The following is a 15,346-nucleotide window of genomic DNA, read 5'->3' on the forward strand; positions in this document are numbered from 1 at the left end:
GAGAAAGCAGAGGGAAAAATCCGGTTACAGTTTACAGAACACATCGAATTGTCCGATTGTATGTATCTTAATATGAAACAAATGAGTATGTCTCACCAATATGGGTCGCATCAAAGCAATACAACTAGCTTATAAATATAGTTTTGACAATGGAAAAGTACACAATGTATCATCCTAAAAAAGTGTACTAAAAACAAGCATTATTTGGGTGGAAGAAAATGGGCTAAATAAGATGCTTGTCATTTCAAATCACTGTCCAAACAACTTCACATGAGCTTCATCATATCTGACAAGCAAAATTAAAAAGGAGTGTAAACATATATATATTGATCAAACGACAGAAATAAATGAGTATATAAAGTCACAAAACCAACCGGATTCTTCATATCAAGTTAACGTTACATGACGGTGTGTATGTGTGTATAGTGATAACGATCATAACACAATGTTGACTACTGTATCCCTACTTGTGACTTTAAACCTAGTGAGTCTGTTTGTTTTGTGAGCTTTGTGTTGTCAATATGATGGAATAGGATGCGACTGTCATACACGTTTGTGGTTTAGCTAACTATACAACCAGGTTCAATCCATCAATTTCTACACAGATAAATGCCTGTTCCAAGTCATGAATGTGACATTTTTTATCCCTTCGTTTGACATGTTTGATTTATTTCAGCCTTTTATATTGCCGTTTGATTAGAGACTTTTCTTTTTTTTAATTTTCCTCGAAGTTCAGTGTGTTTGTGATTTCACTATTAACCTTTTGAAATTTGTGTGGCTTATTTAAGTAAATTCTCAGATTATTCCAGTTATTAAGACACAAATGATGGTTGATGTTTTACAGAACCGAAACCGCAATAAATTAGAAAAACGGTATCGATCAAAAGTACAATTTAAAAGTTTCGTGAAATATTGTACATTTATCTATTTCAAATTTCCTAAAAAAAAACTTGTTTACCTTATGTTATAGTTTATAATACGATATTTACACTGAACAAGAACTTAATGTATACTTGTGAAAACTTGTGAATTGTAGATTACTAGATTTCGAGTGATTTGTTGAAGATTATGTTTCGGGTTCCCTATCTGCTTTTCTGTCTGTCTTTTTTTCTGTCAATATACTATGTTTTTGTATTTTCATATCAATCTGTTTTCAATATTATAATCATGTTCTTTTCTTTTCTGCTTTCTTATTAGATGTATGGCCCATACAAAATCCCGCGTTTGACCAAAAAAAGTATAAGTTTACACAAATCAAACGTAGGGAGTACTAGTAACGTGAACAACACGACGGGTGCAACATGTGAAGTAGGATCTGCTTATCCAAAGCACCGGATGTTACCCCCTTTTTTATTTAGAGTTTGTGTTGCTTGGTCTTCAATTTTTTATTTTGATTCTTGTGCACTATCATTTGCCCGTTTTTTTAGCCATGGCGTTGTCAGTTTAATTTCGATCTATGAGTTTGCATGTCCCTCTGGTATTTTAAGCTCCTCTTTAAGTTGTACAGATTTAAAAAAAAATGTATTGGTCGAAAATACCCTTCGATAGAGTATGACATTTTAAATGTAGTTACTGAGTACGTAATATGTTTTTATTGCATGTACGGTTTTATTTGCCGTTTTTATTGTAGCAATGTAAATATTTGGAGATATTTTATATATTTTGAATAAAAACCATAAATAAGTATCCCTTTTTCTGACTTATTTAACCATTTAAAAGTGTATTACCTATTTGTAAGGATTGTAATTGATTGTAACAGGGAATTGCTTTACAAATAAATACAATGGAAAATTAAATATAGGTTCAACTTATATAATGGACTGGAAATGTATAATACCATTGCAAGATCAGTCCAAATTTGATAAGAAAACAAATTAAGCTGATCAACAGGCCCTTTCAGGACCCTTCAAAGAGTTTGTGATATCGACCGTAACATTGGATAATAGCTAGTTTAAGGTTAAAACAACAATATACCCATGTAATTTTCATAATAACAATTCCTTACATTGAATAGAAACTGAAGTTACTACCTCAGGCATAGATTACCTTACCTGTATTTGGCAACACTTTTAGAAATTTTGATCCTCAATGCTCTTCAACTTCGTTCTTTATTTGGCCTTTTTAACTGTTTTGGATTCGAGCGTCACTGGTGAGTCTGTTTTAGACGAAACGTGCGTCTGGCGTATACTAAATTTAGTCCTGATATGTATGATGAGTTTATTAACTGATTATTTTGGCAAATGTATTTTGTTAGTTATTGTAATCAATTAATAAGATAAAAAAAATAACCTCTTTTTTCAGTGTGTTAGATTACTCAAGAAAACCAAACACTCACAAAAGAACTGGGAAAGGGAAAAACCAGTTGCTGTGCTGTCTATCATAGGAGAGACTAAAAAGTATCTTCCCAATGAAACAATTAAAACTCAACTTAAAAGTGGTCTGCTTGAATTAATGAATACAACAAGTAAGCAGATGTTTTGTATTATTATTTATTTTCTTTGAGTTTGTATATACTATTTCTCTTCGAATCTATGTATTCGGTTGTGAAGTGAATATAAACTATATTTATACATTCAAAATAAAATAGTCTGGTGTGATGTATTTAGTTTGAATTGAAAAAAAAAACATTGGTTTTATTTCATTAATTTGGTTATTTTGATGTTTAGACATTGTGAAATAGTGATGACTGCTGTATATTTGCCTATATTCTACTATCTTACCTATGATGTCTGTTCTGTTCACCTATCGTTGTAAATATATTGGAATTTGACGCAACTGTCATACAAGTGAGAGGTTTACCGCTATAAATCTAGGTTCATGCCAACATTTTCTACATTTGAAAATGACAGTAACAAGTCAGGAATATAACTGTTGTTGTCCATTCGTTCGATGTGTTTTATCATTTGATTTGCTATTTGATAAGGGACGTCAGGTTTTAAATTTTCCTCTGAGTTAGTAATTTTGTGATTCTATGTTTTACAGTTCAAACGTCACGCCATTTTAAGCGAATGTATCTTTTCACACATATTGTCTTAATTGATATAAACTATATAACCATTTCAAAACTACAATAATCATCATTATTTGGTTACTTTTAGATATATGGATAATAACTGAAGGAAAAGGTACCTGCATTGGGCAGATTGTTGAAGAAGTGATTCGAGAAAACACAGACAAAAGTCAATCATGTTGTTGCCATAAGGATGATATTGTACGTCACACTTGAAAGACACTACAGATAACTTCATATTTTTCAATACACTATAGAGAAGCTTATAAAACATATTGTTTTTCAAACACACTAAAATTTCTATCAAAGTATCTACAAACAGTAAACAGTTATTAAATGCACTTTTCTTGCCCTTATCAATTGAAAATTCGGCAGATTCTTATTTCTTGTTCAATTCTTATAAAAATTAAAGTTCAAAAATCCTGAGCTCCGAGGAAAATTCAAAACGTAGAGTCCTTAATCAAATGGCAAATTCAAAGGATAAACACATCAAACGAAAAACATCAACTGTCTATATCGCAACTGTAATTGTTGGTTAAAGATCACATCTAAATATAACCATAATTGGACGATAGTTAAATGTATAACTATGTTTTGATCTTAAGCCAATTTTTTCTAGACATGAAATTCATTTATTCAATTGTGTACAAATACTATTTATTAAGATTGGTTAAAGTGATGTGAAAAATAGCAAAGGGACATTCAAACTCGTAATCATCAATGAAAACGCCAGAGCTTACAACAAAAAAGACCAACAAAAAAAAGTATGCAAAAAGTAGACACTCGCAACAAAGAAAATTAAAGACTGAAGGTGGTCATAGGTGTCCCAAAATGTTTATCGGATTCTGATCAACATGTGGCATCTTTTGTTCTGCTGGTTTAAATCATTTGATGATAACTCTAGTTGGGCTGGTTAAAATAAGGGAAATAAGGACGGGATTGTTATTACAATTTGTTGCGTTGTTGCAATAAACAAATTTAAATTCACGTATTGGAAGCTGAAATCATCTCTTGTGTATTTAAGCTTTGTTTTCAACGGATTATGTAGTTGCACAGTAACTTTGAAGTCCAGCTTTGAATACGATTTGTCAATAGCTTGAAAACCTTTTATTGATTTTCTATCTTTACTTACCTTAAGATACATAAATGTTAGTAGTAGACCATCGATGGTCCATTTTCGATGTTGTACAACGTTTAAAGACTTAAGGCAATGAAGAGCATATTGATGAAACAGTTTTCATTTTAATAGGACATTATTTTTTATTTGTGTGTTTTTTTATTTGCTTTGTCTTGAACGTATGCATTATACTACAATTGTTAATTAATAGATCAGCTCTAAACGTGTCAGAATTAATTCGGATATTTCTAAATGCATGCATTATATTAAAAGTTGCAGGCGCACACCAGAAATAAAAATGGAACCACAATACTTCAAACACTCGAAGGTAACCTAGAAGTTTGCATTAAAGGTAAGGTAACAATTTATTTATATAAAAGTAAAGGTCTGTGATTTTATTGTCAGAGAACACACTCTCGACAAGAGACCAATTGACACAAAAATTATCATTTATAGGTTACCGTACGGCTTAAAAATTTGCAAACACAGGAACCGAATAGTCAGCTAAAAGGTCATAAAACGACAAATGTTAACCATTCACACGAAAAAATATCGGCTTAATGTATATCTAAAAAATGAACAAAATTAATATATTTAAACAGCCGACAACCACTGTAGTATAGGCTTTTGAATCGGGACAGGCACATGAAGAATGTGACGAGGTTAAAAATATTTAAGGCGCAAAATATCCCCCATCAGTACAACACCAACAGTATTGGACACCAGTCTATACGTTTGACAGTGTTTTATTGAATTAGTAGAATTGAAAATATGTTTAAAATACATGTCATATATGTGTTACATTAGAGCACTTAGCGATCCCGTTGATAGTCATGCTTGTTGGTGGCGAGGAAGGCTCGTTCGAAACTGCTTTGGTGAATTTAAAGAGGAGTGTTCCCATTTTGGTCATAGATGGGTCTGGGAAAGCGGCAGACTTTATATGTAAAGGATCCAGAATGGGTATGAATATCAGCAGGTATGTGATATATCTATAGGAAATGGTTTTGAACTTACTTACTGTAAAGATGATAAACTGTGGGTAATCTGTTATGCATTATATTTGGTTTTCATAATTGTGTAAGTCATTGTGCATGTTGTGTGTGCTTTACATCCGTCTGGTGAGTCACGATTTTAAAACCAATTCATGAAGTTTGCTAGTTTATAGTGCTCCTGGATTACTGTCGTGGATACAGATTGGGTTTATCGATTGAAATATGTTTAAGTGTTGCAAAGTATTATTTTTGATGAATCCAAATCCAAATAAATTGTGTCTTTATATATGCATGTACATGTTCATTCATACGAATATATCCACCATTACTTTGTCTTTCGTATATTTGTAGTGCGGAATATCAATCTGAATTGTTACATGCAGCACACATGCTTTATGGTTCAAATGACGAAAAGGCGAATACAATACAAACTAAATGTGAAAAATTAATAAAGCAACTACAGGATGAAATGGCAGAACATTCGAAATCGGTATGCATTATTCATTGATCAAGTATGTCGATAATAACACATACATGATAACATTTAAAAAAATACCCTAGCATTAGCATGGACAGAATAATTAACATTTTAAATTTAAGAAGCAATCACATACTCACTGATCAACAAAATAGTTGTGGATAATAATTAGGTATATCGTGTTGTCCATGTGTGAAGTAGTAAGTAGAAATTGTCAATTTTTGGAAAGACTATAGCATTTTGTGATTTTCTAATAGATAACTGTAAAGCTGTATCGGCTATTCAACAGCGTACTTTATTTGAAATTTTAAGCAACAAATGTATCTTGAATCGAGTTTCACTGATGAGTCTTTTGTAAAAAATACGCTAGTTTGTCGTTCACAATTATAAGCTAGGTATGTATGATGAGTTTATCTATATGGTTTATTTATCTGCTTTCTTGTTAATTCAACATGTTCAATGAGAGGCTATTGGTGTAATATTACTCAAAGTATATTACATCCGGTTGCATACGAAAAAGGCGCGTACACCCGTGAATTTGACATGTGTAGAAGATTTATGTTACATTTCGTTTCAGTTTGTAAAAAAAATCTGTGTCATAAACATATATCTTGGGTATTTTACATGAACCATTTTTTTTAATGGGGTTTCTATAAAATATTTTGAAAACGTAAGGTTACATGGTTACTTAAGCTTGTACACAGGTTAAAAAACAAAAACACAAAAGTCATTTGATTTTTTAATTTCCAGTGATGGTTATTTTCATAACTACAGTAAAATGTTATGCGAAACTTTGTCTTTAGTACTCGACAGGAATAAAGATAAAGATTTACTGATGTCAAGTTTTGTTTTATTTAATATACTAATTCTGCACAATTGTTTGAAAAGTGCACTTATAGACAAAAATCAATGGTGGTATTACACCTATCAATTTTAATGAAATCGCAGAATAAGAAACATGTTATGACGCGGCTGTAATTGTAAGGAACAATGTTGCTTTATGTCATAGCAAATTTAAAAAAAAAAAAAATGTATCCTTATATTTTTATTATTTTCAGATCCATGTGTACTCTGTACATGAAACAACATATACCTTAGACAAAACAATTCAGGATATACTATTTGACGTCTTTTACTTAGGTGTGATTACCATATTAGCATTTGTTTTTAATGAACTGTTTAAATCATTTATCAAATCGAATTCCAATATATTACATTGTATTTATGAAGAAAGCATACATTTTACTAAAAAATACGAAATTCAATATAGTTACAAATAATTTTTGTTGTATCTGCATCCCAAATTTACTTATACCATCTTTAAAATATCAGTACTCACCCACTAATAAGTAAAAGAGATCAAACAATGAAAAATTATATGTATAAATAACACAAGCATATGCCTGTACTGAGGCAAGAATATGGCTGCTGTTGTTTATTCGTTTTATCTGTAGATTATCCCATTTGACTAGGTATTTTTCGTTTAGAATTTCCCCCGGTATTTTTGTGATTTCTTTTTTTTTTTGCTGCAATACAATATAATAAATGAAAGGATATAATAAGTTAGAAGAAAGAGTAAGCAACCTAATAGAAAAACAAACAACGCATCAATTTTTTGACAGTATATGAATTTTTCAATCGAGCTTCAGTACATGTACATTGTTAACGCTGACTGTTAATGAAAATCAGATTTGCCAGTCCAGTGGTGTTTTTTTTTTATTTCAAAATGGAATTATTTTATTCTGGTTATCTCATGTTTAGGTAAAGTATTGATTCAAGTACGTTTCTTATCATATTCAACACGTTAACCTTACATTTATACAAAGAAGCATCCATTTCCTATGTATACTTTATCTACAACTATACAATTACGAGTTTAATCTAGTCTTTTAGACGTCTTTTTATTAAAAGAGGGACGAAAGACACCAAAGGGACAGTCAAACTCGTAAATCTAAAACAAACTGACAACGCCATGGCTAAAAATGAAAAAGACAAACAGAAAAACAATAGTACACATGACACAACATAGAAAACTAAAGAATAAACAACACGAACCCCACCAAAAACTAGGGGTGATCTCAGGTGCTCCGGAAGGGTATTACTTGTATTAATGTTGTCATATATATGCATTTGCTTTTTGCACGCACATTGAGTACATTTATCTTTTCTTAATGTTAAAAATGTATTCTGCATGAATAGTTTTGACATCTCAGAAAAGATTGTATTGTATTCAACAAAAGCGGTTGATTAGAGTTTTAAACCAGGTCTAATCCACCATTGTTGCATAAGGAAAGAATCGTACACGTCTATGTTAGAGTAAACATGGTTAACGAGACCTACAAAAAAGCGCATTCATGTACGAATAGATAGATATAGGAAGATGTAGTGTGAGTGCCAATGATACAACACTCTATACATACGTGCATGATTTGCATCTGGAAATAAAACAATGGTTCGCAATCGTTTCTTTGGTCGAATTAAGTGGACACATTAGAATATTAATTATCATTGATGTATATATCGGTACGCTCAATTTGCACAGCGTGCATATATAATTTGATACATCAGGTCATGAACATTTTTAAAGACACTATTTAAAAAAATAAAATACGTTGGTACACCATGTTTCATTTATACAAATATTTAACCACCGAATTTAGACTCTTTTCAAATGTGGTAGGTTTATTGTCACTGATTTATATTTAGATGAACAGAATGAAGACAAGCTTACAGATAACATATTACATTTTGTTGATTTGTGGAACAGACCTGATATTGCAGAGAAGAAAATATTTAAGTTAGAAAACAGTAGAGTTTTGGAAGAATTACAAGTAAATATAATTGTTACAGTTCGATTTGTTATCCACTCCTCGCCAATAAAATCTCATATATATCATGTTCCTTCTTTGTAAACTCATTGTAGCTAGACTGAGTCTGCCTTCTGACAAATAGATTGGTATTAATTCGGCATAAGCTCAACAGTTATACTGCTTAATCTTGCTGTAACATCAATCCTTTATTTAAAATAGTGTTTACAATAGTAATACTATTTGATCAGTGTTGCAGTCCTTAAAGTGACTATATATGGTTTTTTATTTTAATTAGTGTATGTGTTATGTTGAACAAAAAATTCAAACTTATTGAATTAGATTTCAAAAAGGGGACGAAAAATACCAAAGGGACAATTGAACTCATAAATCGAAAATAAACTGACAACGCCATGGCGAAAAATTAAAAGGACAAACAGACAAACAATAGTACACATGACACAACATAGAAAACTAAAGAATAAACAACACGAACGCCACAAAAAACAGGTATGAACTCAGGTGCTACGGAAGGGTAAGCAGATCCTGCTCCACATGTGGCACCCGTCGTGTTGTTTACGAGATAACAAATCCGGTAAATAGTCTAATTCGGTCGGTCACATTCATGAAAGGGGAGGGGATTGTAGTTACGACGTGAGGAAAATATCCGTTATCATTTGGGAAACGGTTATTCCATAACGGTCAACCAATCGTCAACAAATCTGCGTCGCGATGTTTTGATATGTAATGGATGAGTTATAATTTGCAGGATGATTTTAAAGTCATAAACGAAGCTATTTGAGCGCAGATATTGGTGCCTTGTGTCTTTTGTAAAAATGATTTTCGTGTCTGTGCTTTGTGCGAATCTAAGTAGTCTATATTTTTCCAAATACATTTTACATTTCGTTTACAATCTATATTGCTACACCAAAGTCACAGGTTAGGGAAAGGATTGAGCACTCATAATATATAGCTTACAATATTATGTATGTACTTGAGTCGCGAGCATGTACCTCGATTATCATGATTATTGCTGTTGGTTGCCGTCTGTGTTTCTTTTATTGATCTTTCCTTGATCAGGCCTTTGCTTTATTTGTGTTAATAGTTTCATAATTAATCATATATGGATTTGTATAATTGACTCTATAGCATAGAGTTCGTTCATTGTTGATGGCTATACAGTTATCTACTTCTCTTTATTTTTTTAAACTATTTTCAAATACAGGAGATGTCCTAAACCGATCTGTACCCTATTATGTTCTGCTTTATGTAAAGGATATTTGGTTTGCTTAGGTATGTTATAGTGTTAAGACCATCTGATTCGAAATACATGTAAATCATATCCTTAACAACCTATATTCTTCATTGTATATTTAATCATAAAATAAATGTTTTAATATTTTAATAGAAAGAACTAGGCAAAAAAGAGAGCACACTGTCAAAGCTGTTCACCAATGCATTGAAGGACGATAGGATTGACATGGTGAGACAAGTGCTCGAATATATTTTAGACAAGAATCTGTATAAAAGTTTCTTAGATAACTCACTTGAAGGCTTATATCAGGTAAGTTAACATTCATGTATAGTTATAACGCTTGTATATCTAAACAGAATATAGCGTATACCATTAAAAAAAGATGCACGGCCATGTGTCAAAATGGATACATTTATGGTTTTTGTTGCATAATCTAATAAAAAAATCAAATAAATTTTTAAACTGATAAATTCCAATTTGATTATATCCTGAAAACATGAACATGTGAACATATTTAAATATTTGTCGATAAAATGATATTTTCAGATTACGAATTCGATAATATTCAGACCAATTATTCAACCCACGGTGCTATTATTATTATCGTGTTATTTTCGTTATGTTGATTAATATTATGATTATAGTAAAGAAAAGTTGTAATAATCGTTTGGAGTTCCTCCTATATTTTTATTTTTGAGTTATCTTTTTATTTCTTACTTTTTTCCGAAAAAAGGATGAAAAAACTAAGAGTGCAAACAGCATATAGAGACAAACGATTTTAGGATTAACGGTTTATTTAATCACGACTACATATTTCAAGGTAAAACACAAATACTATACTTCTCGAACGTGTGTTCACGTAATTTAGGTAGAATCATTACGAAAGTTGTTTTGATTCATTTCTGAATTCTCACTTAATAATGAAATGTTGAAGTATGTAAATTGTATTTGTAAGAATGATACACGCAAGCACATGTGTATTCCTGTTTACTAGTACTATGGGTGTGTATTCAAAATACGTGTACACGGATATTTCCGTAATTGAAATAAAATTTTAATTTACTTTAAGGATTTTTCTATGTAGCTACTCTGTTAAAAATTCAAAAAAATAAATTCAAAAGATTGTATCAAATTGATAGTATTCAAAAGTAAAATCACAAAAATACTGAACTCCGAGGAAAATAAAATCGGAAAGTCCCTGCTAATCGCATGGCAAAATCAAATGACAAAACACATCAAATACGAATGGTGATCAACTGTCGTATTTTTGACTTGGTACAGGTATTTGCAAATGTAGTAAAACAACACAACTTAGAAGTTGTCATTTTTTATATTCATATTAACTACCACTTTGTTTCTTTCAGACCGAGAGCTGCCTTGGAAAATACATTGTTCCAGAATTAAAGGTACAATCATGTAATAACCTTAATGTTCTACAACATGTACAAATAACAACACCATTTTATATTTGTTTTTTATTCCGTAAGTGTCGTACTAACAATCTGAATACAAAACATATCACGTTTCCACGCTCTATTTACAACTATCTACCAATAATCCTTTCTAATTACTTAAAAATGATTAGAGTTACAAAATATTATCAGAACAGAAAATAAACGCGTGTGTTGTCAGATTCTTTTAATCTAGGTTTGGATACAGTATTAAAATCAGGTTTGCCTCAGATTCTTTTAAGCTTGGTGTGGATACAGTTATAAAATCAGATTGTCTTCATAACTTTTAACTTTTTTCTTTCGAAAATATATCTCCTGTCTATATAGTAACCACACTATCAATTATATCCTAAAAACTGGGAGAAGTAGACATCATGCGTGTGTGGAGGCGATTGGAATGTTGCTACATAATAATGAAATATCAATCTTTTATTCACATCACAGTTTGCTATAATTTTCGATAAAATAAAAGGATGTAGCCAGTTTGAAATATTGAAGTGTTAAAAAATAAAAAGGAGTACGAGACACTCTTAAGAATTATTTAATGCAGTTTGGTTATTTGTACAAATGCTTAACTATCGATGATAGTGTAGCAATAATAAAATGCACAGTTACGTTTATCTACCTTTAGCTTTAACCTGTTATATTTATGTTATCTGAGATAATCATGCTTATGTTTAGAACTATCACTAAATATATTTAAGGATAAAACACTCACACAAAAGAAAATAGTGGAAATAATCAATGATGCTGTGGTTAAGATACTCGGAAGCGAAGAAATGAAGCCATTTGAGAAAGGTATTGTTAAAGTATTAAGTGGAAAATGTCATTAATATGTATTTCCTAAATTTAGAAATAATTGTATTATTACTTCTAACTTATCATCTATATGTTTTATTTCAATCATATCTCGAGTTTTATAATATATAACTCATCGTACTATCTCTAACATTTAAGGTTTCAATTTTAATATTAAGTTTGTTTATTTTGTAGTAGGAAAGATTAAAAAAATTCACCGAGCCAAAAATAACTATTAGCTTAATATATTTAAATAATTCAAACATAATAGGCAATAGGTAAGTAAGCAGTTTTTTAATAAGACATGAGTAAGGAAAAATGGTTTCCGACAAGTTATGATATGTCTTTAGTGCAAATGAAATGTTTATATGTCTAAACGCTGACGTTAAAGAGAATTGATAAAAGAAACGATGTATTGTGCATGAGAGAACATTTTGATTCTAAACTACATTGTGATGTTTGTAAAAGACCACTGTTCACTTTATATAAACATCATGAGTATATGTATTGCAAAGTGCTGATGCAAAATCTATAACAAAATGTATAATTCTAACATGTATAATTTGTTCTTGTTAATATCTTCCTGAAATGTAATTTTAAAAACAATAAGGAAAGGAGGTATAAGTTTAACCAATGAGTGTATTGCTTTAGCAAGTAGAATACTCATCATGCCAATGATATAGTTTTACACCAATAAGTTGGTCATTTTTAGGTTTACGGTTCACTTAAAAGTACACACAAGTTTTCTGTTCGCGCTCATTAATTTTGAAACTTATCTTTTGTAGAAGATGAGATAGGTATAAATGATATTTTCAAGCACCTTTTTATCTGGGCAGTCCTGATGAACCGCAGAGATTTGGCAATGTTGTTTTGGAAGAGAGACGTTGATTATATATGTAAGTCTTTAACTGTAATTAAAGGTATATGAAGCAATATTTAAGGTAGTTCAGGGGTAAAACGCCATCTTGAATTGTACACTGTAAATAATCGGTCTAGTTCTTTGCCCAAATCTGCAAATTTGGAGACAGATTTTCAATTGATTAGTTACACTGTTTATTTATTTATAGAAAACTTTTTCAAATAAGCCATTTAAGGGTAGATAACTCTTTTAGTACAGAATTTATACTGGACATATTGGGAAATTTACATTTTTTACTTGTAGAAAAAAAAACAAGTTCGGAGACAACATTTTTTATTTTTATTTTCTTAAAATATATTATAAATCCTATCTTTTTATTTTTTATTTCAAAATTCTGTCTGATAGATTTCTTTTTATACATAAAAAAAGCATAGTAAATCTTCATTTTGGCAAAGTATAAAAAAACTATGTCATTGTTTTTTCTATACCCCTGAACTACCTGCACAGTCATAGTGCGGATCCCAATGGGTGTCCAAAAGAAATGTTCATTAACTGTATACTAAATTGAATACAAGCATAAAGATGTTATATTACACGTTCATTGTATAATGATCTATTTGGGGACTGCATTTTTCTAGAAACAAATCATCACTGTCAAATGTTGTCTGTAATTTTGTTGAATATGTGCTTTAATGCAACCGACGCTTCGTGAAGATTGCATTAAGTCTTTCCTGTGATCGTCCGTATTCCCGTTGTTCCGTCTGTCCAATTTTTCGTTTCCGCACTATCATTAAAATTTACTTATTCAAATCTTTTGAAACGCGTTCACGTAACTTTGCTAAAGGCGCATTAACTAAAAAAACAATAAAAAAAACCAACCTAAATATGCACACTCGACATCGCGTTAATTTGTTTTCATTTATGTTATGTTTTGTCTGCTTCTAACTGCATGTTCTTTATAACGACTCATTTAGGTTCTGCATTATTTGCAAGTTCACTTGCTAAAAGGTTGGCTGAAAACGCAAGCGCTGAAGCATTCATGGATGAACAAACAGCTTTATGGGAAAGTTCTAGGTAAGCTTTACATTACTGTACACTTTTTTTATTATGATTATATTTCATATTTAACACTTTAAATACGTCTGATGTAATTAACAATACGTGTCAATTCACGGATTTGAGTTATTCCGTGGCAAAACGATAAACGTATACATAAAGGAGAATGTACGATCAGAGCCATTATTATAGGCAATTCAACGGCCTTGAACATTGAAAAATCACCATCCCGTTCAGTCGGCTATGAAAGGCAAAATAAGAAAAAAAACATTCCAATCTTTGTTGAAGGCCTTACAGTTGTTCTTTATTACTTGCATCTACTTTATTTGGTGGATATCTGTCTTTTTTGTCACTTGGAAATGTATATCAAAAAGCAAAAGCAAACATCTTCAAAACGAACCCCTCAGAACAACACATTTCCGATGATTGTATACTTATTTCGCCTTTTAAGGGCATCCGATACAGTTTCAAGGGAATTAACTCTTGGTGCGACGTTGAGCGTCTGAATTCCCGCAAAACGTCACTTTTTGCGGGACGTAATGCGTGTCATTTTCCGTAATACGAAACGTAATGTGGAATTTCCATGCTCCAATTTCTGTTTCTCTCGCATGCTAATTGCTACGCCATTAATATTAGTCAGTGCATTTGATTATACCAGGATAACAGTCTAATAACATAATAAGAAATAAAACATATTACTGTTTTTTTGAGATCTTCAACCAATATCGTATAGTGAGCAATCTCAAGACGACTGACCCTTTTGGTGTTACTAATATCATGCATGTCAATTAAAATTGTATTATCATGCATCATCCACGATTTGGTCCGGATCCGATTTTTTATTACAGCACAGAAAACCAATGATATTTAAAAACTAATACCGAAAAAGTATGTACACGAAGAAGTCAATTTCCTTTCTGAAAAATTTATTTAATTTATTTATGTAAACAAAAAATAATGGTATGCCGCTAATACAAACAATGATACAACTTTTATAAAAGAAAAAAGTTTCTATTTCCTCCACGTTGCACGTAGTTTATCTAACAAAAGGCAATAGCAAACAATATGTTTATGCACCCATAAAAAATTTTACGGGACGAAAAATGGTATAGAAATGCCCGTGTCCGTCTGTCCGTCGTAAATATGGTACAGCATATTATCATTAAACTAAACATGGTTGTTTTTTCAGTCATGATGGTCAAACGGTCTGTATCATTTTTGGTGAACTTTATAAGTTACAGGACTTTGTAACTAGAACAGTTTTTTTTTACAGTTCGCGCTGCATCTAGAAAACGTTTTATGACTATTGCTCTAAACTTTACGCACTTCTTAGTTATATAATTCTGAAGAACTTGTATATACTTTTGAGAATGATTCAAAATTTGATTTTAGAGTTATTGAGTTTATGACAAAAAGGGGCGGGGGGTTCACATGTCGCGCCGTATCTCAGAAACTATCTATAATAATTGCATAGATATTCACATACTTTTTAGTTAAATTATTCTTAAGATCTGTATACTTTT

At 31.1% G+C, this 15,346-nt stretch overlaps 1 protein-coding gene across 1 annotated transcript in view; it reads left to right on the forward strand.

Moving 5' to 3' along the window:
* Nucleotides 1-15,346, forward strand: part of LOC139504121 (transient receptor potential cation channel subfamily M member 1-like) — a 31,932-nt gene that overhangs the window by 359 nt on the left and 16,227 nt on the right. The window contains exons 2-14 of the mRNA XM_071294182.1: nt 1-58; nt 2,302-2,464; nt 3,099-3,211; nt 4,401-4,479; nt 4,935-5,103; nt 5,471-5,609; nt 6,656-6,737; nt 8,304-8,428; nt 9,813-9,968; nt 11,024-11,065; nt 11,815-11,908; nt 12,694-12,804; nt 13,742-13,841. Coding sequence (XP_071150283.1) covers nt 1-58; nt 2,302-2,464; nt 3,099-3,211; nt 4,401-4,479; nt 4,935-5,103; nt 5,471-5,609; nt 6,656-6,737; nt 8,304-8,428; nt 9,813-9,968; nt 11,024-11,065; nt 11,815-11,908; nt 12,694-12,804; nt 13,742-13,841 — 1,431 coding nt within the window. The remainder of the gene's footprint in view (nt 59-2,301; nt 2,465-3,098; nt 3,212-4,400; nt 4,480-4,934; nt 5,104-5,470; nt 5,610-6,655; nt 6,738-8,303; nt 8,429-9,812; nt 9,969-11,023; nt 11,066-11,814; nt 11,909-12,693; nt 12,805-13,741; nt 13,842-15,346) is intronic.

The sequence above is a fragment of the Mytilus edulis genome, chromosome 14 (genome assembly GCF_963676685.1).
Source record: "Mytilus edulis chromosome 14, xbMytEdul2.2, whole genome shotgun sequence".
In the NCBI taxonomy this organism is placed as follows: Eukaryota; Metazoa; Mollusca; class Bivalvia; order Mytilida; family Mytilidae; genus Mytilus; species Mytilus edulis.